The following is a 23,713-nucleotide window of genomic DNA, read 5'->3' as shown; positions in this document are numbered from 1 at the left end:
ATAATACCACAGTCACTACGCAAACGGCACCGTCACCTCATTAGAGCCTTGCTGGATTTGTATGAGAGACTTTTAAACTAGAAAATAACGTTGGATTCATTTTGTCCACATCTTGCTCCATTGACCAACTACCACACATAAGCCATCTCTGTGACTGACAACATGTGTGGAGGATCGGTTTAGTATTAGCTAAAAAGTTTGCTCTAATAAAAAAACAAATAACAGAAAGTAAAATGAGATGGGCTCCTGCATCAACATTAACCTGTGTCTGTGTGTGCTGTATAGTGGTGAGTGAAGCAGAGTAACGGTGCAGATGGGCACATCAGTAGATTGTGTTGGTGTCCACAGATGGGCCCTCTTCAGCTCATCCCCCTGTCAGACCCTGCTGGACTTCTCTGTCCTGATGGAAAGCAGCGGGTGAATTGCTATCATTGCATTCTTGCTGAGGAAATCCCTGCTTCTCCATTCACTGTTTTTCTCCTCTGGCTGCCGTTTCCAAATGACCTCACCGTATAATAATGTGATAGCTTTTACATCTACAGGCTGCCATCCAGACTGCACTGATCATTCCCAGGCTATCACCTTCAGGAACCAGACACATGTGATTATAGTTCACACTTCTCCATACAGCGTTTGTTGCTTCGCCTGGAGCAGTATCTGCAGGAGCAGTCAGATGGTCCACCTCTATAGGTCCACACAGAGAGTGCTGTTTGAAGCATTTTTGATAGGAGCAGATATTCTTCCATTTGATCCAATCAGAATGACTGAACGTTTCCTTCAGTGTATATATGAATGTAGGATGGGAAGTTAAGGAAATTGTGGCCACAGCGAAGACAGCCTTAGAAAAATCTTAAGAAATAATTAATCATTTTAAGTGTTGTGCAGGGAAAACGTATGTGTTTTTTTTGGCATGGATGTTCCATAGCAACAGTCAGTCCATAGACAAATGTCTTGTGTTATTTTGTGATAATAACACAGTGAGTGCAAGAGCAGGTCTTTTACTGCACTTAATGTGGTTTGAACATGTGCGTGTGTGAGAGAGTAGGTGCGTGAGAAAGAGGTGAGGAAGAGAAAGAGGGAGAGGGAGAGAGAAAATTTAGAGTTTTGATATTCAAAAAACATCTGCTTCAAGTTGGGCTCTGCTGAGGACGTTTCTTTGTAAGGATCAGAATGAGTTGGTACTGTATACCATTTTTTCTCGTGTGTCTGTAAATAGCAGTCAGGGGGCAAATAAACATCAGCACATACATCATCGTTCATTACTGGACCATCTCACACTGGTCACACTGGAAAATATTCTGACCACTGTAGCATCTTACTGACCTTAGAAAAACTTCACATTCATGGAAAAACACTGTGGACTTTGTACCCAATTACTGTCATTCAAATTGTGTCAGGAAAGGATGCCTTAACCACGACGGGCAGCAGGAATTATTTGATGAACAGGTACCTAAACCTATTTTAAAGTACATATGGCACTTGTGGGCATTTGTTTATATCTGAGTTGTGACTCTTCTCGAGGGCATTTGTTCATATGGTTAATGGCTTGTATTTAAATAGTGCTTTTCAGTCTTGAGGAACACACTCAAAGCTCTTTACAGTACAGTTTTACATTCACCCATTCACACACATTCATACAGTGCATCTATTAGCAGCACTTTGTTGGACCATTAGTTAGAGGGAGGGGCACTGGTTGCTCCCTGCTTTTTCTAGGAATGGATGTTTGCACTGTTCACTGCTATAAACAGTAATTTCTGAACAGATTATCACCTAATCTTATATGTGGCCCAATCTTCTTGTAAGCGGATATGCGCTTACCCTTAAATTATTTTTCATTCATTCATGATCATAATTCTGTTGTGGTACGTATCAAGGACCTTCAATCTGACTGTGTCCACATTAACTCTGGAAATGTCCTAACGCAGTGCTGTTCATCATGCCTGGGTGTATATATATATATATATTTATATATATATATATATATTTATATAATCATTATTTTCAAACCCCCCGAAAGCATTTATTTTCTGCACCTGCCCAGACAGAAAGTCTTAGCCCCAAACAACTGTTTTACATGAACATATTCCATAATCAGTGCACTCTTACCACCCCACATGTTTAAACATGTTGGTCCTGTGCTGAAGGCTCTGCAAATACACTTAGATTCACCCTTTGGTAACACAAATGAAGGTGATGACAAGATGATTTAAGGGGAAAGTGTTTCAGTCTGAACTTGATTTAGCTTGTTTCAACTCTCTCTAGTTTGGGGATAGTGCGGCTTGATACTCACACACATACAAATCATGTGATGCCGAACTGCTTTGTGGTTCTATGTTATGTTGCTTGTGCTACATTGTGTTGCTTGTTCAACAGAGCTCAACCATTTGAACACATGAGGTGAAAATCCACTGTTCCTGTTCTAGACAGAATCAGCCTGCCCTGCTCTCTCGGCACACCACTCACAAATTGCTGACAACAGCTCACATGGCCTGAAACAATAAATATCTCTAATCCCGGGCATGTTCCAGTGCCCCTGCTCAGCCTCTGAGCCCTGAATCAGTTTCCCCTTCAAGCAAAAATGTCCTATTGTACATGCTGTATAAACAACATAAAACACTTCAGATAGAGTTGGAAAAAAATGGAAATTAATTAATGGAAACTAACTTTATGATGCAGACTCTCAAACATGTCAGGCTAACTGCAGCATGTGTGACTTGCAGGTTAATATCGAAAAATGTGTTTTCTTTTTATATTCTGCAGTTTTAGTAAAATGTGAACCATCCGTGATTGTATTCATCTCATCCCTAGAAGTTTAGTTTAGTTTTGAGATCAATATCTTAATCGTAATCTTAATCTTAGAGGAGTAAGGACAGTGTGTTTTCTGGTGGAGGTTCATGTTGCTGAAACTCCTCAGACACAACAGAAATATCCAAGGCATTTAGGTTAGGGGCAGAGGCAGGACACAACTTACATTGTAAATCAGGTATTTTTGTTTGCAGCACATCAACACTGTTTTTGGCGCTTATCAAAGGTTCTCTTGATATACTTTTCAGTCTAAAGTGAGTTAAAAATGTCATCAACTCAAACACTCACTCGTAAAATCGGTAAATCCTCTTGAGGATCTCCTGCTATATTCTCACTCGGGCTCATTCAGACAATATCTGGAGTTTTTACTAAGGGGCTGGCTGGAGAAACTCCAGAGAATGTCTGGAGGCTCTCACTCAGAAATTTGGGTTCTCACATACAGCCCCTCTCCAGATAATCTCAGGGATTATCTGTTGCTCAGTGCATGTCTGAAAGCAGCTTTATATCATTGACTGTGGGTCAGTTTTTGGCCACCCCTTTGATCAAAATATATGTAGTATGCATGTGGGATTGGTGTAGGTATTCCATATGTTCAATCCAGCTCAGGTATAAAGTGATGATTCAGCAGCTGCACAACAGATGGTTCTTTGTAGGCTAAACACAGAGTGTGGATATGGCCTCATTGACAGGGCAGGATTGTGTGGGATGACTATAAAGAACTATCTAATCTTTGTTATCAAGATTTACATTAAGGTCTTTAAATATTGGAACTTGCAACAGTACTTGCCTAACCCGTTAAAGGAAGTGGTTTTCAGTAGTCATAGGTAAATCAGTTACATCAAGATGTGTGCCATTCGTTTTCATTTATTTCCTATAAAATGTTTACAAACTCCTCAGGAACCTGTGATTTCAAAACCTTTGTGCCAAACGTAAAGAATTTGTAGTGCTAAGCAATCAAGGTATTTCCCCTAATATATACATTTTGGAACAACCATAATAATTTTGCAAATTATTAATACAACTATTACTTGAGCGGCAGGACAAAATATGGAACAGCACTAATTGAGTAGGCAGCTGAACAACAGATTTTTTTCCTAATAAACCATTTCAAACCAAATGCAATGCAGTAGTTTGATTTATGAAGTGTTAGACACACCCTGAATAAATAGTATCTTCAAGTGCTCTAAAAATAACTTTTGGTGAAATTGTTAGAAAGTGATACAAAACAGCTCTCAGATTACACTGGAAAAAAGGGCTGCCAATTTATTCATGCATTGCAATAATGACAGTAAAAACAATCTTCAGGTAGAAACTATTTGCTGTGCATACATGTCATTTTTTTATGAATCTTCTATGGTAAATTGAAGGTCCAAAACATGTTTATTATAGTCAGTATCGCCAGCTGATTAAAGTATCAGGACTACACTGGACTACATTAGTGTGTTTTCCCTTTTATTCTATAACAATGTGACATTTCGGATTTACTGAAATGTGTTTTTTTGTAATCTTTGGCCATATGGTGCCTAGGACTAGTGCAGGGTATAGGGGGATGGGTGGGACGAGACATGTAGGTCAGCCTGAACACGGAACAAAGAGTGGGCAACTAATCCCTGTTGTCAAACCTAGGTAGAGGGACATGTCGGAGGGTTTACACCTCGATGGTGCAGCACCACATATTTTTGCAGTCCAATGCAATACTGTTCTCAAGTGCTAGCTTGCACAGTGTCGAAGAAGCAATGCCATGTCCTGCCCGGTACAACATTGTAAACACGAATTGTTTACAGTGCACATACACCCATGAGGAGATGACATGTGGGTTGCCACACAAACAATGCTTTGAGCTTTCCACTGTAATAGACTTTTTACTGTGGTAAGGCTAATGTATTTTTTTTACTAGGCCACATTGAGCCTGTGGTTTCAGATAAACCAAATGTTAATTTAAGGCTCATTTTAGGAGTCAATGTTCTCCATTGCTTTGCTAAGTAAATGTTGTCATCACTGACCACGCACACATGTCATGTGTCTCCTTTGTGGCCCTGTAAGAAAAACAAAACCAGCTCACTCTTTTGAAGCTCTTGATGTTGGTTGTCACTTATTAGAACAAAATGAGTTTTCAAAAAAGGTTCCTGTATGATGTGAATATACAGTGTCTTCAGTTTTTTTGCTCAGGCAGCAGACTTAAAATGCATCATCAAACAGATGAGTGTGTCAGATGATGTACATTATGGTGAAGACATTGGGGGGAGGAGCATCACAATGTTTGCATGTCCCTGAATAGTACGCATCCTCTGAGGTGCTCAACTCAACACTGCTTTGCATTACCTGCTCCTTTCCTCCAAAATCCATGATGATATAGCACACATAAAAAGAGACAGGTCATCAACCAATATCAAATATTTTAAGTATTTAACAACAGTTGTGTTTGTATGAATGACAATGTCAGTGATAAGCAGAAACTCTTGGAGGTGACAGTGGAGTTTGGCCTGTTCTGTGTAAAAATACAGACTAAAGGTCTTTAGTTCTGTTACAAGTGTTCAGCCAGAGCTTATGTAGAGAGGGGGAAGGGCTCCCTTCAGAAGGATTTAGGTTGTAACTTGAAATGTCATGTTAATACTGTTGTTGTCTAATGGATTTGTGTCATCAGTTGGCACACTGACTCTGTTTCTGTCTATTTAAATATTAGAATTTAAAGCCTTTTCTCAGTCTAAGTGACCCTGCCCAGAGGTACTGTAAATACAAGGAAGGGGGAGTCATGATTGCCATGGCGAATACTGCTGCAATAAACAGTACCTATAGGTCCAGCAAAAGAGACGCTGGATCCTACATAGGCCATAATGCATCTCACTCGCACCCTAAATAGATGACCTAATCAGGGTTATATTCTTTTACTTGAATAACATCGTCCTGAACCACACAGGTTGAGGATTGATAAGCACAATGACCAGCCTTTAAAATGCTGCGTCTCATCCATCTGTTGGACTTGCTCCTTTTAATCATAAATTGTTGTGTTTCGACCAAAAGATCATGGAACTTTTAGACCCAGGAACTCTTTTTCAAGGAATCTAATTATTCCTCGGAAAGCTTTTGAATGTTTAATGTTTCTAATGATTCTACCATAGTCCTAAGACCTGGGACTGTACGTATCTACTGCAAAGCGTGGCCAAGTGGGCCTACCTGCTGAACACTGGTGTCACAATAACATGCACAGTGAAAGTTGTATCTTCTGAGTTTATGTCAAATATTGCCTATCTGCAAACCAAATAAACCAATCAAATAAACACTGGAATACCAATATTCAGCACTGCAAGCCCGATCCCAAAGGTTTCTGTATTTTCATGAAGCATGCTACAACCCGAGCACCGATTATTTTGGGGTTATAAATCCCCGGAACTAAATTTAGACAATGTTCGCTGTGGTGGAAAAGCACAGTGTTCCTGCAAAGGTTCAGTTCTGTGGGAAAGCTTCTGCGGTTTAAATCTGGCTAATTATGGGGTCGTGGCGCATCATTTGTCACTTGATACCTTATTTTGAAAGCTTCATCCTTTTGAGATTGTAGCACACCCTCACCTCCACTTTTTCCTTGGAAACCTCCATCTCTCATTCCAGTTAATGGCTGAGCTGAGACCAGAACAGGACAGGCCCTGTTTGCCTTCAGATGGAGTGTACAGGAATAGTAGACAGATGGTACCACAAAGCCCACCAGTTTATTTGAAGCCCAAGCTCTGCATAGTCATTTAAGTGTGGTCACATGGTAGCCTGTGTTTTTGTCTATATCTGCCACAGATGTGGCTCTGCACCACTCTCTGTCTGTAGTTAAGCATAGAACAAGGGTCAACCCAGATTCCTCACTTTACATATAAGCGCTCTATTATGATTTAGGCCCCTGAAGGCCTTTGCTGCTTTAGCACCACGTTTCAGAATCAGCTTTATTTGCCATGTGTGAGTTCTAGAAATTTGACTCCGGCGTAGTTGCACTCAGTGTTCTTGCAAAGCCTTCAATTAACAGCAAACTACGAAAACAATTCGCACAATAAGCGTGACCACTATGTGCAATAGAGACCATCAAACATAAAACATTAAGAAAGCATAAATTAACTGTAAATTAAAGAGATTAAGCATACACTAGATTTGTATCATCCAGACATTCATTGATTTAATTATTCAGCAGGAGAGCAGCCTCTTACGACAGTGTACAAGTGACGAAAGTGTAGCATTTGACAAGTGGACCGTAGAAGCAACTATTTATAGCCGATTCTAAAATTATGTCAATAGCTTTATAATTGATGACATGGGCAACCCCTGTTCCAATATCTTCTCTGACTTTCCAATTATTATTTTTTTGTAATATTAATGTTTGGTTGAATGGAAATGTTTGTGAAATCTAATCTGTGTTAAAAAATATATGTGTAGATATAATTTGTGTTACTACTAAAATTTTTTTAGTAGTTTTTCCTTACTCTTGTTGAGGGTTAAGGGCAGAGGATGTCACACCATATTAAAGCACCTAAGAGACAAATTGTGAATATGGGCTATACAAATTAAATTTGATTGATTGATTGATTGATTGAAGTGTTGTGGGAATGGCTACAGATTTAAAGGGACTTTCTGGGCTCTGGGTGATTTTAGAACAAATTTGTGTTCAAATTATTTGATAACATAACTATGAATATTATATTCCATTTCTGCTATCAGATCCTCATTGGACCTTTAATCTGCCTTACTTTACTCCGTATTTGCTTAATTCTACAAAATCAAGTATTTTTGTTGCATTTTAGGAATAGCCAAAATACCATTTATCTATTTCCTCCATTAAGAACGTTACGTCTGTTTGCTTGTGTCCCTGCAGATCCAGTGTCCTTTCTTAACTATATCAATTTTTTATTGATTCCTTATAGAGAATAAATCATGGACATTGATATAAAATCTATCATGTTTAGAGACTGATGTTTATAAGTATGTGGGCCTTGGCAGAGGTATTCACTCTGAGTTCCATTCTAGTTATAAATGTGATGCTTTTTATTATGTCTGTGTTTGAATGAGGGAATATATTATTGATTATCTCAAGTGTAGTGTAAGACTACCTGATACTACGTTATAACACTTGTATTATATTTTTGTAATAATGATATTTGTATGTAACTGTGCTCCATATATAAATTTGCATTTACTGACTGTCTGAAGATAACCGACAGCCAGACACAAATATTCCACCTCCTCACCATGAAAGGTTTTGGCTGTATGTTTGAATCATTATTCTGCTGAGTGATGAAATGTCCTCACGTGTGATTTGATGCATTTGACTAAATCTTAGCACAGAATTCTCCTGTAGATCTCTGCATTCATCCTGTTGCTTCCATCAGCAGTGTAATCATCAGTAAATGCCTGTATGTCAGTTCCAGTGGAGCCATACCTGGCTGAGCATAACAGTAGCATGAATGACAGATGAGGTGGTGACTGTCCCATTTTTTCTCCCCAATTTAATGTCCATAATTTTAATTTAAGTTTTTATCTTATAGTGCAGTCATTAAGGGGTTTATTCTTACCATGCCAATCATTTTCATCTCATCGACAAGACTTGTACTTCTCGATCTACCAGCTCATTATTTTCTAAGCAAACATAGACAAATTACATTACTATGTAATACATTACATAGTTTTTTAAAATGCTGATTTCAGCATTGTTCAGCAACTACCTTTGACATCTTGCGGACAGATTTCTTTGGCATATTTTTGCCTTGTGAAAGCTGAAGATATTATTTTTTCAAGGAGGAACAGTATCCAGAATGAAACCTCTCATAGTCTCCTCATTCACCCCACACCATGTCTATTTCCTTCTTATTAACCATATACTTTTACTTAGCTGAGAATCACTACACAAGATAAACCTTCAATGAAGTCAAAATATAATATATATATATATATATATAATCAATTTATATATACTAAAAGAAAAAAGTTTTACCAAATACAAATAATAATTCAAATACAATACAATTATCCTGCAACTTTGTTTATATCCCGAAATTATGACAAAATTACTCATACATAGACATACACAAACACTAATATATACGTTTACATAATTGTATACATTGTAAATTGTAAAATATAATATATCATAATAACACATAGACATGATGAGCCAACTCTATAGAACATTTATTGTGACCCAGGAGAAAGACTCAAAATCCCAAAATTTGAGTTAAGACCAACCCACCAGATTAAATTATTGTTTTTTAATTACATTAATACCCAGTGACTGGAATTTTCTCAAAATCCTTCAAGAGGTTTCACACACTGTATGAAACATTCAGCTGATTGATGGATAGCATTTCTCGAGAATAAAATAAGACATTCAATAATTAAAGCAGTTATGGTATGGAGAATGGAGGGAGCGGCTTATGTCCAGCTTAATGAAACAGCCGGAGAGGGAAGTAGAGAGCTTTACATTCTGTTGTGAACACGTCAGCCTTTGGGTTTAACTGCTTGTTTTGTAAGATACTGCAGCAGATTACCATGTTGCGACATTGAATCATGGATTGAAGAATTACAAATGAACACAGGTAGGCAATGACTTGAATGAATTAGTTTGATGATTGCGGGATGATAACGAGACAGAGCAGGAAGGGACATATTGAATTGGCAAGACATTGTTTTATATTCAGCCCCAACAATCCTATTATACTATTTTGTAATCTTCCCTGGTATAAGGGGTTAGGATTTATTGGAAATTTGTTCAACAATCTTATTTGATTATTGTTTACCATTCTATCTGCTGCCACAATGTGACTTCTTGTTCTTTTCTTTTTAGGTAATGAGCTGGTGCTGCAGACAACACAGCACAAAAGTCCAGCCAGTAATCCATTACTTTCCATCCTGGCTCTTTTGGAAATCTCAGAGTAGAGTTTGGACAGTTTCTCTGCAGCCAGCCTCCCTCAGAGATGGATTTGGGTGCCATCAGCCTACACTGGTTACTGTGCCTATACTAACCTTTGGAATCATCAGTGTAGCTGTTGGTGAGAAACCCAACAAAAGGCCCAGGATGCCAGGATGCCCATCACTCAGGACAACGCCCTCAGCATCCTCACATTGCTGGAGGACTGGCAGGGGGAACAAAGCACAATATCCCAGCAGGAGCACAACCTGAATCAGGACAGTTATGGCATCAAGGTACTTCGTATGTCACACATACAGTGGGCGGCTGTGGCTGAGGGGTAGAGTGGTCGTCCTCCAACCTGAAGGTCGGCAGTTCGATCCCCAGTCTGACCCATCTGCATGCCGAAGTGTCCTTGGGCAAGATGCTGAACCCCGAATGGCCCCCCATAGAATAACAAAGTGCTGCGAATAGATGCACTGTATGAATGTGTGTGTGAATGGGTGAATGTAAAACTGTACTGTAAAGCACTTTGAGTGATCATCAAGACTAGAAAAGTGCTATATAAATACAAAACCGTTTATACACCTTGTGTTTTTACTTAAATATAAAATATGGTGTGACTTTGCTTTCTAAAGTTCACCACATTTGAACACTGTTAAAGTGTGGTAAGCAAAACACTGATTATTACAATTGCATGTTTATCACACAAGACTAATGTGAAGTAGCCTATCAATTTCACATTTAGTTTGTATCTAATATTTTGTCTGTGACATCTTGTTTTGTCACTAAATATGTTGTGTGATGTTCCAAAATTAAGTTTTTTTTTATCTCATGGAAATTTTGATGTGGGTAAAATTAAAACATCTTATGTGATCCATGTAGACTCCCTGCATGGGTCTAAAGATATACTGTAAACTAGTGACCATAATGTTGTTAAGCAAACTATCAGTAGTATGAAATGAACATTAAGTTGTTAAAGGCTTTTCATGAAATGTTATCCAGCTTCATTCACTCGTCACTCTTCTTCTTACTCCTCCAGCATGTGGATCAGGACTCCAACCAGAATGGGGAAGGGGATAGTGTGTGCAGTAGTAGCAGTGTTCGCAGTGTTAATATGGAGGACAAGTCCCTGTGTCTGGCTGCCATTCAAAAGTTGGTGGAGTACATTAAGTTCAACTTCATGGAGGGGGAAACAGCTCCGTCAGCTAGCCCATCCCTCTGCAGAGATGGGTTAGATGTCGAGGTTCATGCCATTTTCCTCGGTAAAGACGAGGGGGATACTGCTGAGTTTGGCCTCAGCTTTGGGAACATCCCCATTTTTGGGGACCCCGATGGAAGAAAAAAGGGAGGGCCGAGAAGGAGGCGGGACCAGGGCCCCATGATGGATGTGGGTTGCATCTGGGTGACAGAGGTGAAGAAGAGGAGCCCAGCAGCCCGCTGTGGGAGGATTAAACTTAGAGATGAACTGCTCTCGCTGAATGGGCAGCTGATGGTTGGAGTGGACGTCAGTGGAGCCAGGTAAGATGACTGAAACTGAAGCAATCACAGTTGAAATACATTAGCACGATATCTACTGCATGACAAATCTCTGTTGGGTCATCGTTTATATCATTATATGGTTGAAATATCCAATTAATATTTTCTATAAGTAATGCAGATATTGTGAATAAATTATTAGGATTTAAGGTGGACTTCAGGCAAAAATGCAAAAACAACTCAAAAACCTGATTTGATATATATACAAATAAAGATAGCCTGTATGTGTATTTTTAATGGAGAACACCACCACTTTTGATGATACATTCCGAAGTAATGGGAAATTTGTAAATTTTACGGATATATCGTTTTAGCTCGCCTAGAGGGGAGCAAATGTAAAAGAATTCTCACTTTCTCACCCCTACTGAGCACAACATGTTGATGAGTCATTTTTCATGATGCTTAAATGCAGTCTCATAAACTCTGGAGCGTATCAAACAAACACTAGGTTACTTCATGTACTGATCAGGTCCTGATAACTAGTGTTGTTGTTTATAAGTTAAAGTGAGAGCAGGTCACTAACCGGCTTCATGTGCACGAGCTGCTCCTGCTCCTCGTATCTGACTGTGTGTTGTTGTGCCAGTGAGTGGGGCCGAAGCCCCGGGCCTGTATGTACGTGTTTGTGTGCGCTGGGAGCGAGGTGGAGACTATACACACACACACATACATACAGACCCCGGCAGTATCCCCCAGGCATTCTTTCGCTCCTTGTAATTCACATGAAGGCCTATGCGATCATTTAAAAAAAAATATTTTAAACACTAACGAGGCTAGTTATACCATTTTGTTGCACAGTCTCCTAAAATAGTCGCAGTCTGGTGCGCCGCTTTGCAGAGGTGTGGACTCGAGTCACATGACTTGGACTCGAGTCAGACTCGAGTCATGAATTTGATGACTTTAGAGTCGACTTGACAAACTGTAAAGAGACTTGCAACTCGACTTGGACTTCAACATCAATGACTCGTGACTTCACTTGGACTTGAGCCGTTTGACTTGATAAGACTTGCTATTTTCCCCAAAACACAAAGATTCAAAAGTATGTTATTAAGGAGCGCTCTGTATCTTTCATCGTGTTTGTGTGCGTCTGTGTGTGTGTGTGCAGTGCCGCCGCTCCCAAAACGCCCACTACGCGCTGTGCGTTGGGCACCAAGTCCTGAGGGGGCACCATTATTCTCCGTTCATTTTACAACTTCACTCATCACAGCACCCACTTCCTTTAAAACCCCCTTTCAAAATAAGAGTCACTACCAACAACCCACTTAAAACCGGAAATACAAATCAACCCTCAACAATAACGTCATTAAATAAATTAGCTTACAATTATAATGCCGATATTATTTCAGTATAGAAATATTAGGTACCTTTTAGACATGTATATCACAAAAAAGGCAGAACAAGAGATATATTAAATTGCTCAAAAAAAGTTAAAGAAGATTGACTATTCTTGTTTGTACTTATTGATGATTATTTAACGTAATCATAGAGGAGTTATGCTTAGGGCACCAAAATGGCTCGCAGCGGCAATTGGTGGAATCATACTACGTCCCCATCGTGCACAAATGACTGACAGACCTTTGGCCAATGTGGTCTTTTGCAAATGCAATGCAGCATAGGGCCCTGACATATAAAAAGCACAACCCTGTTCATTGTTATGTTCAAGTATTTGTTATGTTTCTCACATGTACACACACACACAGACAATATGACGTGAGATAAACACAGGACAGGACAATGTTGTTAGCACTTTTGTACAAATAATTACAGTTGCACTTGTTTTTTCAAATGTGTTCATTCTGTAGGAGTGGTTTAAAATGAAGAATATTCTTGCAAAATATGAGTTAAATGTTAAAAATGACTGGTTAATAGTGCAATAGGGAAGTGCAATGTTGGCACAATTTTTTTTCTGTAATTTCAATTGCACTTGTTTTAATAAATAAATACAGATTTTAAAAGCATACATGATCTGTGTAAATATATTATTACTCAGTGATCAAAAGGACTCGAAAAGACTCGAAACTCAAACTGCAGGACTTGGACTTGACTTGAGACTTGTCAGTCTTGACTTTGGACTTGACTCGGGACTTGCCTGTCTTGACTTGGGACTTGACTCGGGACTTGAGGGCAAAGACTTGAGACTTACTTGGGACTTGCAAAAAAATGACTTGGTCCCACCTCTGCTGCTTTGTGCGTCCAATTCTTGTGAATGCAGTATTTCATGGAATTTCTTAAAATTCGTTACAAACATCCACTTGGACCTTAAATATGAACTAGTTTGATTTTGATAGCCAAAGGTCGAGGACATTGTGACCTCACAAGCACATTCCTTGTAAATGTGATATCTCAGGACCACTATGAGGGAATGTCTCCACATTTGGCACAAACATTCACTTGAACGCAAAGATGAACTGATTTGATTTTGGTGGTCAAAGGTTAAAGGCCAAGTTCATGTGACGTTGATTGTTAAAGGATATACATTGGATATGCCCAAATCGAATTTCAGTGCATCTGGCATAAAAATTCACGTGGATTATTGGATGACCTCAAGGGAATCATTCAAATTTGGCTTACATGTTCACCTGGACTCACTGATCAGGTGGTCAAAGGTCAAAGAGCAAGGTCACAGTGTAAGAACTGAATTATTCTATATAAACTTGTATGTAATGACAACAGTATTCTTTCAATGCTTTTTTCAGTTACCTGGCTGACCAGTGCTGGAATGGAGGCTGTGTCTACCTGATCATGTTGCGGAGAGTCAAACGAAAGGCTCCCCTCCCTCCTTGTGATGTGAATGGCATAGTTAACCATGTCTGCAATGACAGCTTTGAAGACCAGCAGCTAGGCAGAGCTGCCTCTGAACCCTCTGACGCAACAGCAAACTGCAAACGCACAAGAAAGTTTGGTGTCATATCACGATCATCCGCTAACCGAGACAACAGGGACTGTACTAACTCAGAACTCCAGAGCTGCTACAATGGTTACAATTCTTCTTTTCCCACTAATGCAGAAGTCAGTTCTCCAGGAAATGACGCAGCTTACATCATCTCCACACATACACCCACAGAAGAAAGCCCAGAAACCTTTCTTCAGGTGAGAGCACTTCCTCAGCATCTGCATAGTGGAGGCACCGCCACCCTGCCAGTGAGGTGTCACAGTCAGCCGTTGAAATGCAAAATGGATTCATTCAGCAGTGATTCTTCAAGCCAGGTGAGACTCTCATACAGTGCTCAGATAAAATGGACAATTGCAGGGTACTTTGTTGGTCTCTCACTTCCATATTAATATTAATATTAATTCCAAAGAACCAGGATTTATTTCTCAACTGACACAAATTATTTATAAATGTAATTTCTGCATCACATTTTCATGAAGTTTAAGATAAAATTCCTTCAGTCAAGATAAAGCTTAAAGACAGATGAAGTAATTTTAAATAAGTTCAAGCATTATTTGTTTAGTAAAGTAAATCTCAGAGAGCAAAGTCACAAAGTTTAACAGTTGTTAAAGAATAAACAATAAAAACTCAAAAAGAAAATATTAGTTTTGAAAAACTAAATAAGAAGAAGGATGAGAGGTGAAAACGGAAGTAAGTGCCATTGCCTATGTACCACGAAGATAAATAGTTGAGACAGTTTGAATAAATACGTTTTAAGCTGCTTTATAAAGGCATCAAGAGAGACCACAGGTCTTGTGTCTGCAGGAGGGGTGTTCCAAAGTGTCAGAGCAACAACTTCAACTGCACAATCTCCTTAGTTTTTTTAGTAAAGTGCAATGCATAACCAGTTAGCCCTGGTCAGAAGACCAACTGACTATGTACAATCAGGAAGATAAAATAACTCATTTTGTATTTAAAGTTATGATCTGGGAGGACGTTGCCCAATCTCCAGGTGTCCCCAACAGATAGAGGCTGAACAATAAAACCTTCATTATGAATAAATAGCACATGACACACAAACCCAATGGGCAACCTTAAACACACCCTCTGTAGTCTAATTTGTCCCACCACATTTCATAGTTAATCAACTTTTCTGCACTTCTCATAATAACTTTTAAGTTCTCTAAATTTGTGTTTTGTGCCATTGATTTATTCTAGAACTATGTGCAGCACTCCTTGCCAGGCTCTTGCTTTTCTTTCTCTCGCTCACTCTTCATCTGCACCACTAGGGTAAACTGCACATGGATGGGCTATCAAAACATCAATAGAGTTGTTACAGACAGTACTCTCAGGCAACCATCGGGCATAGTTTCAGTGTGAACGTTTTATTGAGGGTCATGTAGTTCTCAGCAGGCATTGAGACTGCATTCATGAAAGAAAACTGGGTGCTGGACTGCATGGACCCTTCATGCACTTGGTAAGAACCAGATCAAGAGATTACTATTATCATGTTCTGGTTATTTTGCACAAGTCTTCAAAAAAGACTTTATTAACGTTCAGGAAAGATTGTAGTTTTGGCGATTTGAATTGTCTAGACCGAACACTAAAAGCATAAATCATGCTCCTGATGCTCCTGATATTGCAGAAAAACATAGAGAGTGAATGCTTTACATTCAAAAGACAAGACATATTTGGTCATGTAGTTAGCTGCATCCCAAATTTTGCACTGACATGGTATAAGTCAGGTTTTTGCCAAAATTAATACCCTGTTCTTTTATTTCCCTCTCAGTTTAAACCTAACTCTACTAACTCCAAACTAAATTGGAAGATGAAGCTGTTCTAGAGAGAAGACATAAATAGCATCAGAAAAGTTAGCTCTTTCTGTCACAAGCAACAAATCACTTCTGCACACTGTAGGAGTGTACATGCCCAATGTCACATGTCACAGAAAATAATTTTGAAGTACACCACATGGGTGTGTGACTACACTACAACAAGAAAGCACAGAATCTAAATGGTTATGTATTCTGATAATAATTTGTAACAAATTGTTTATACTAATCACTAACACAAACCATGCTCTCATTAAAACAAGAATAAACAGTGTTCGCTGAATTAGGAGTTCCATTTCCTCTCTCAGACAAGCTGGACAATGGAGAGCCGTGTTATTTCCTAATGTCAAAGTTCAATCTGATTAAACAGCAGGAGTTGGGTCAGTTGGCCACTAGAGGTGAATGTATCTCACCCAGTGCCAGTTGGACAAAAATGTGGAATGAAGTTCAGTCTGATTGTCCCATAATACATTACATTACATGTCAAAACAATTAGTGATTTCAACTATTATGGAATACTGAAGGGGTAATAATGAGGGTAATATTGATCAAGCCATGCTTAGAACACTGGCGGCACCTTTTCCAATAAAGAGACACATACCAATTAAATCTAATAATTACAAAAGACAAAAATAATCATCTTATTGATTATCACAGTAAAATTATCCTTACGTAAGCGTTGTGTGCCTCATAGCTCCCAACAATAACCACCACTATACAAAACTCAATTCTTCTCAATGCAAGCAGCCTAGAATAATGCATGTCTAGGTTTCGCTAGCGCTGCATAATGCCCATCTCTTAAGAGTGACACTTTCTTTAAAAATAGAAAATCATAGAACAGCTGTACACATCACAAGACCAGGAAATGTTGTGAGTTTGTTGGTGCTACAGTAGAATGAAGCAATGACTTGGCTTGGTTTTTTTGATACTCCACCCAGCAGTCACCAGCTGTTCACACTGACTATTGGCAACGGAAGTTGAAAACACAAAAATGTGCTTTTATAATCAATATTTGAGTGAATGGAGACTGATCATCAATCAATCAATCAATCAATTGTATTTTTATAGCACATATTCACAAATCACAATTTGACTTATAAGGCTTTAACATGGTTTGATATTCCTCTGTCCTTAACCAAGCAGTGTTGTGCAAGTTCACACCTCTCATGAACTAGTTCAAAGTTCAATTCATACAAATAAACATGAATAGTTCACGTTCATAGTTCACCATTTAAATTCTGAAATAGTTCATAGTTCAGTTAATTTCCTAGTTTAAAGGTGGAAAGTAAGAATGAGAGAGCTAACTTGTTTTTTAAAGAAAACTTTATCAATCACTACCCCTTGCCTTAAACTATACTTCATATGATTCAATTCCTAAAATATATATATATATTTTTTTTTATTATTGCTAATTTTGCCTGCTTATTTATTCATACCCTGCAAACAAAAGGCACAACAAATCATAGGGCTATGCCTTACTATCATACCAATTACAAATTTAAGGCTAGACCTTAAATTCTATTATTTAAATTTATAAAATGAATGTGTTTGCGCTGTGTTGGAGAGTGCACAGACACACACAATCGCCCGCTCCTGGTATTTAATGCTGGCCTGATACGATGATGATTACACAAATTAACGTGACGTTCCCTCACGTGCACGTACATATGAAAACGGATTCGTAAAGTTGACTGTTCGTGCGCCCCACCTGTTATGCCTCCGCATCCCATCGGTGGGGCGGACCACACAGTTTGAGAATCACGGGGCTACATCGCGGAAATGTTACGTGCACTGAGCAACGACATGGTGCAAGCATGTGATTTTGACATTGAAAATGTTCAATGAACGCATTAAAACTCTTTTAAATTGATGTTTCAACTTCATGATGTATGATGTATTGATATATGTGTGTTTATTTGTGCTGTTTTGCAGCCCAGAGATGGCAACCACATCTGGAAGATGCATCTGGTGAAAGGTCAGGAAGGCCTAGGAATACAGATAACAGGGGGGCGGGGCTCCAAGCGCTCTCCTCATGGCATCATTATAGCTCATATAGAGGAGGGGGGCGCCATTCACAGGTATTGCTACTTTTCTTTAGTACTCTGTGAGTTTGTCTGTGTGTCTCTTTTTGCATTCCCCAGTGAATCATAATGAGTTTGACAGTATATGAGCTCCTGCCTTCAGTAAAATGTTTAGCATTTTTCATTGATTATTTAAAGTTATTTTCTAAATATTTGAATTGTTGTTATAATCTAAACTCTGTCTTTATATTTTCAAACTTTTCTCACCACAAAGTCTCCGGGAAATAATCTGCCTTGTACGCATACACTTTAATTATATTAATGTCTTCAAGACATTTTCAATTTGGAGTTCAAAGGATTAAAGAAGAGCCGATGTGTGTGTGTGTTTGTAGAGTATAACATATGTTAGTTTTACATGTGTGTGTGTTTCAGGGACGGGCGTCTTCATGCTGGTGATGAGCTGCTGATGATAAATGGTCAGTCTCTGGTAGGTCTCACTCATCAGGAGGCTGTCGCTATTCTCCGCTCTACTACTGGTCTGGTCCAACTGGTGTTGGCCAACAGGGTAAGGGTGCACACACACACACACACACACACACACACACACACACAGCTGCTACAGGACCACAGTACAACGACAATGGACAAAAACAAATGACAAACTAGAAGAGTTATTAGAGGGAAACAGAGCAGAGTGGCTTTCTGCCAATAAGTTGTTCTTGTTTTATGAAAACAACATTTGCTGTTTTACTCTTCTGAAAACTGTATTTTTTTATATTGGATTCATGTTGGTCGACAAAAAGGAAACAGTTTCTCCTAATGTGTTAATAGGTCCTACAAGATGCAAGTAATCTTTACTAGTCTTGCTAGAAATTGCCAATAAACAAATATAAATGTATATTTTTACCATACACATATACTACACATGAGTTTTGACCCCCTTGATTTTAACATACATTTACCTATAATCTCTGTCCCTGCAGGAGGAGTCAGAAGTGGGTTTTGAGCGTTTCCCTTCCACCAGTCTGCCAGACCTGGTCAGCACCTGCAGCTTCTCGTCCTCTTGGTCTCACACTGCTGTCCCGGGTTCACCTCAGATTTCTAATAGCAGCACAAATCTGCACAACCCCTTCCTGGTATAGACAGATATGTTCTAGTAGATGTTTATGTAACTGTGGGTGAATGTCTTTGTTGTATGTAAATCGATCCAGCCCACAAAGCAGAATTAGTGAGCACCAGGGGGTATTTAGTGTAATGTGGTCAGAGGTTGTGATTCCAGCTAAACAGGTCTTCCTCTCCTCTCACTATTTTCAACTCTTACTGAGACAGATGGGATGCGTTATCCCTCAAGTGCGTTCTGGGACTGCCCTACTTAATCCAGATGGAGGTGTAATGCAGATGCATTTTGATAACAGGACTGAACCATCTCAACAGATTCCTTTGAGTAGCGAAGCAAAGAACTGTTCACCTGGAACCAGCACAGGGCTAATGTACCTGGTCTATATAATATAGGCTATATTCAGACTTAATTACATGTGATAATCTATTAATTTAAATGATTTATACACTGGGAAATTCTATAAAAATTGTTGAGTGGCTTAATTATAGTAATATCAGATATCAGAAAAATCTGTTTAACATGAGATTTCCTGTGTCACCTTGCAGTTATCTAACCTTGAAAAACTCGAAGAACAAACTAAGGTAGAGGCACCCAAAGGATCCTGCAGCAGCCCCACACCCATGAAGCTCTGCAGTCGATCCCAAGGTTGGTACCTCACAGTAGCAGGTTATTAGCATCAAAATCCTTAAAAATGTAATCAAACTAATATCCGAGTTAGGCTTTACCAAGTACCTCTTTGTTTTCAGAAAAAATTGCATTGCTCCATGAATAATATTTGATAAAGAAGGAAACTGTACTCATTTTGTTGGAGGTGATTTAGGGCTCTTTAGGGTTGCCCCAGATAGTGAAAGCAGCACTTCCTTTTGTATGGTATTTTATTGACCTTATTCACTTTGCGTCTAACTTAGATTTTTTTTATTTGAAGTCATACATTGAAGCATTGCTGCTTCTATGCAGTGGAATGACATTATTGTATTTCCTGGATCAGGGCTGAGCAGTCGCCTGGAATCAGTGGGTGAGGATGATGAGCTGTTAGTGGAGAACGGTGTGAGCAGCTGTGAAGTTGTCGAGAAGCCTCCGCCTGGTCGACGTAAACACTCTCTACCTCAACAACTAGATACTGCTGGACTGAGACAGGTCAGTGGACGCCTCCCTGCTGCCACTCCGATTGGTTTATCACATGTAACATCCAAACTACACTCATAATTCATTAGAGAGTAAGAACAGTCTTTCTGAATCAAGTGACTGTTTGTGCTTTAGACCATTAGCTTAGATTATCAAAGGCCTTTTTTACAAAGCAGTTGCCCGCTATTTCTGTTTAAGATGTTAGTTTAGCAAGATAAACCGCAGAACGACCTGACAACAATGATGAAAAAACAACACTGCTCATAAATTTCTACCTTGAATGTCAAGGCCTGATTCATGATTTGTCAGAAAACACTTGCAACTCCATCTGATTAGTAAGTGACAGTAAGTAATTCCTTGTGACAGAGCACCAACCTCCTGATTTGAAATACTTGTTGTGTGATTATATGTATGTGACGTGCATTATGGTTGAAGAATAATGTTTGGTACACATTGCACTACACATACACAAACACACGCACACACGCACACACACACACACAAACACACGCACACACAAACGCACACGCATGCACACACCAGAACAAAGCCTGTTCACTCTCTTTCATGACAACAATGACAATGAGAGCTGCACTAATCACAGATTTGGATAATTGAGGGAGAGAAATTAAAATAAGGCGAAAACATTAAGAACCTCAGCCTCTTAGCAGCTGTAGGTGTGAAGTCCCTACAAACAAGACACAAGTCATTTTAAGTCATCAAGCATCAAACCATGAGTACAAATAAAAGAAAATGTTGTTTTTGCAAGATAAATTTGACATATTATTTGGCTTTTTGTTCACCTTTTCAGGAGTATCAGATAATTAAGAAATCAGCCCGCTCCCTGAGCACTGTCCAAGTGGAGTCTCCATGGCGACTGGCACAGCCATCTATTATCTCCAGCATAGTGCTGATGAAAGGCCAGGGCAAGGTGAGTGCACTCCTTTGACATGTAAGTGAATAAAGCTGTACTCCATTTGTGTGTATGTAAGCTCACACAAACAGACTGTACCGATTGTACAACCACAGTGTGTAAAATCGCAACTATCACTGCAATTACGTTGGATCTTTAATCATACCCTTCCTTACCGATTACAATAGTGTTCTGCCAAAATAAGCTTCATATTGTCATTTGACGAATAAATGTGGGATTCATCAATATGTTTGTACATTAATTGTCTGAACTCTATGAACAATTTAAAAGTTCCTCAGACCATGCGTACGCACAAATGATGAAGGCCCAGCAGTACTAGTAAATTTAACCCGACCCCTTTGGCACAGCAATAAACTGTGGGAGGAACTCCTCAGTCTGCAGGAGTGTGTGTGTGTGTGTGTGTGTGTGTGTGTGTGTGTGTGTGTGTGTGTGTGTGTGTGTTTGTGTGTGTGTGTGTGTGTGTGTGTGTGTGTGTGTGTGTGTGTGTGTGTGTGTGTGTGTGTGTGTGTGTCTGTCTGTCTGTATGTCTGCTAATCTCGGTCTCTCTTAAAACTCAAACTGATAATCACATGTATTCAGTTATTTATTGATGATGTCGGATCATGTCTCTGGATCGTTCTGGTCCCTTTAACCCTGGCGCAGGTCAGAGGCATCAGGAGGAAACAGACTCCGACATAGACTCCGACAGAGATAATAATTTCTGCTGTCTATATAATAATAATGATAATAATAATAATAATAACAATAACAATAACAATAATAATCCTGTGATACGCTGTCATCATGTCCAGAGATAACACTGCCTCTTGTACAAATTTCAGCTGAGATTGGTAATTTATAGATTGCGAATTTTTTAAGTAGTAACAGTCAATCACAGATTTAAAAAAAAGCAGCAGCTGAGGTGCTGATAATCAAATTCATTGTCTAAACAGAAAAACAGTTCACACACCCAGATCATTAGATATTTTATTCATTGTCAGTTGAAGTTATCGAATGTGTGCACAGGTGAAAACATTTATTATTTATGTATCACAATTTGTCAGTACAACCCAACTAGTGGTTAGTTTTGTGCTGACATTAAATTATGATATATTTTTGTCAAAAAGATAACCAGATATTAGAATATTCTTTTGGCAACAGTGGACAGAGGCATTATGTTGTTGATTTGTCCATCCATACATGTGGATAGCCGTACGTCACGTTCACATGATATCTTGATGGGATAAAATTATGGCATTTTATGTCCAAAACCACCACTATTACTCTTGTGAATATGCCACAATATTGTAAAACTGTTGCATCTGAAATGTATTGGGATCTATGTTTTCATAGGGCCTAGGATTCAGTATTGTTGGTGGGCAGGACTCAGCACGTGGTCAGATGGGGATTTTTGTTAAAACCATTTTTCCTCATGGAGCTGCAGCAGCTGATGGACGATTGAAAGAGGGTAACATAACGTTTCATTCTCTTCCATTGAATTGCGACTCCAGGCTATAGGAAAGTTAAATATTTATTACGAGGGAAACAGTCATTTACACATGTGCTGAACATGCATCTCATTCTATTTCTATGCTTCCCTGTGCAGGAGATGAGATTCTGGAAGTGAACGGAGAGTCTCTTCAAGGACTCACACACCAACAGGCCATCCAGATCTTCAAGGTGGACTTTCATGTTGTATAAAGTTTAACATTCTTTAAAATTAGTTTGTAAAATGTTTTCTTCACATAAAGAATGCCTTTGACTAATTTGCTCACATTGCCAGAAAGTTCACTGAGTTGATCACATTTTTAGTCATTTTGGGAAAAACTTCTGTCCTCATCTTCACTTCATTACACCTCACTTCTATTTTATCCAACAGCAATTGAAAAAAGGTGTTGTGAAACTGACGATTCGGACTCGTCTGCGCAGTCCCAGCCTGACACCCTGTCCAACCCCCACCCTCCTCAGTCGCTCCAGCTCACCCAACTCCAATACCAGTGGAGGAACACCTGTCCCCTCAGGGTCTGAAGAAGCTGATGGCCGCAAGGGCCCTGGTCCCGGTCCAAAAGACTGTGTCATAATGGAGGTCACACTTAATAAAGGTTAGCTGACTTAATTAAGAACTCCCTTCATTGATACTTGAGCTGTACATAGTGTATCATTAGCTGCTTTTTTGCCGTTGTAATAATATGAAATACATATTCTTGCCAGATGTCTTACAAAGGTCTCATCTGCAGTGATCTCTGTTTTGAGAACACTTCTTCTCTGATAGTGAATGTCGATTTATTTAGAGCCCGGCGTTGGTCTGGGGATTGGAGTTTGCTGTCTGGCCCTGGAAAACTCTAGTCCTGGCATCTACATCCACAGCTTGGCACTGGGATCAGTGGCCAAGATGGATGGCAGGCTCAGGTAAAATGTATATGTAGTCTCACTCAGGACCGGCGCAGGCACTTCTGCCACTGTAGGCTAAAAATATTATTACCGCCCCTCTTTTTGCAATGTACCTACCAGGAATAACACACAAATCGCACAAATCCCACCTTGTTCAAGCCCTATGAGACAAATTGTGATTTGTGAATATGGGCTATACAAATAAAATTGGATTGATTGATTGA

At 39.2% G+C, this 23,713-nt stretch overlaps 1 protein-coding gene across 3 annotated transcripts in view; it reads left to right on the top strand.

Moving 5' to 3' along the window:
* Window positions 1-23,713, top strand: part of pdzd2 (PDZ domain containing 2) — a 39,080-nt gene that overhangs the window by 506 nt on the left and 14,861 nt on the right. For 2 of the 3 annotated variants that reach the window (XM_062384957.1, XM_062384959.1), the window contains exons 2-14: window positions 9,617-9,975; window positions 10,722-11,200; window positions 13,912-14,422; window positions 17,852-17,997; window positions 18,373-18,505; window positions 18,924-19,076; window positions 19,606-19,705; window positions 20,049-20,197; window positions 20,997-21,116; window positions 22,452-22,566; window positions 22,705-22,778; window positions 22,978-23,200; window positions 23,390-23,507. In XM_062384957.1, coding sequence (XP_062240941.1) covers window positions 9,856-9,975; window positions 10,722-11,200; window positions 13,912-14,422; window positions 17,852-17,997; window positions 18,373-18,505; window positions 18,924-19,076; window positions 19,606-19,705; window positions 20,049-20,197; window positions 20,997-21,116; window positions 22,452-22,566; window positions 22,705-22,778; window positions 22,978-23,200; window positions 23,390-23,507 — 2,441 coding nt within the window. In that variant the 5' untranslated portion in view covers window positions 9,617-9,855. The remainder of the gene's footprint in view (window positions 1-9,616; window positions 9,976-10,721; window positions 11,201-13,911; window positions 14,423-17,851; window positions 17,998-18,372; window positions 18,506-18,923; window positions 19,077-19,605; window positions 19,706-20,048; window positions 20,198-20,996; window positions 21,117-22,451; window positions 22,567-22,704; window positions 22,779-22,977; window positions 23,201-23,389; window positions 23,508-23,713) is intronic. The other variant, XM_062384958.1, reaches the window with a different exon arrangement.

The sequence above is a fragment of the Platichthys flesus genome, chromosome 3 (genome assembly GCF_949316205.1).
Source record: "Platichthys flesus chromosome 3, fPlaFle2.1, whole genome shotgun sequence".
NCBI lineage: Eukaryota > Metazoa > Chordata > Actinopteri > Pleuronectiformes > Pleuronectidae > Platichthys > Platichthys flesus.
The sequence above is the reverse complement of the archived record's forward strand: the minus strand, read 5'-3'. Positions and strand labels throughout refer to the sequence as shown.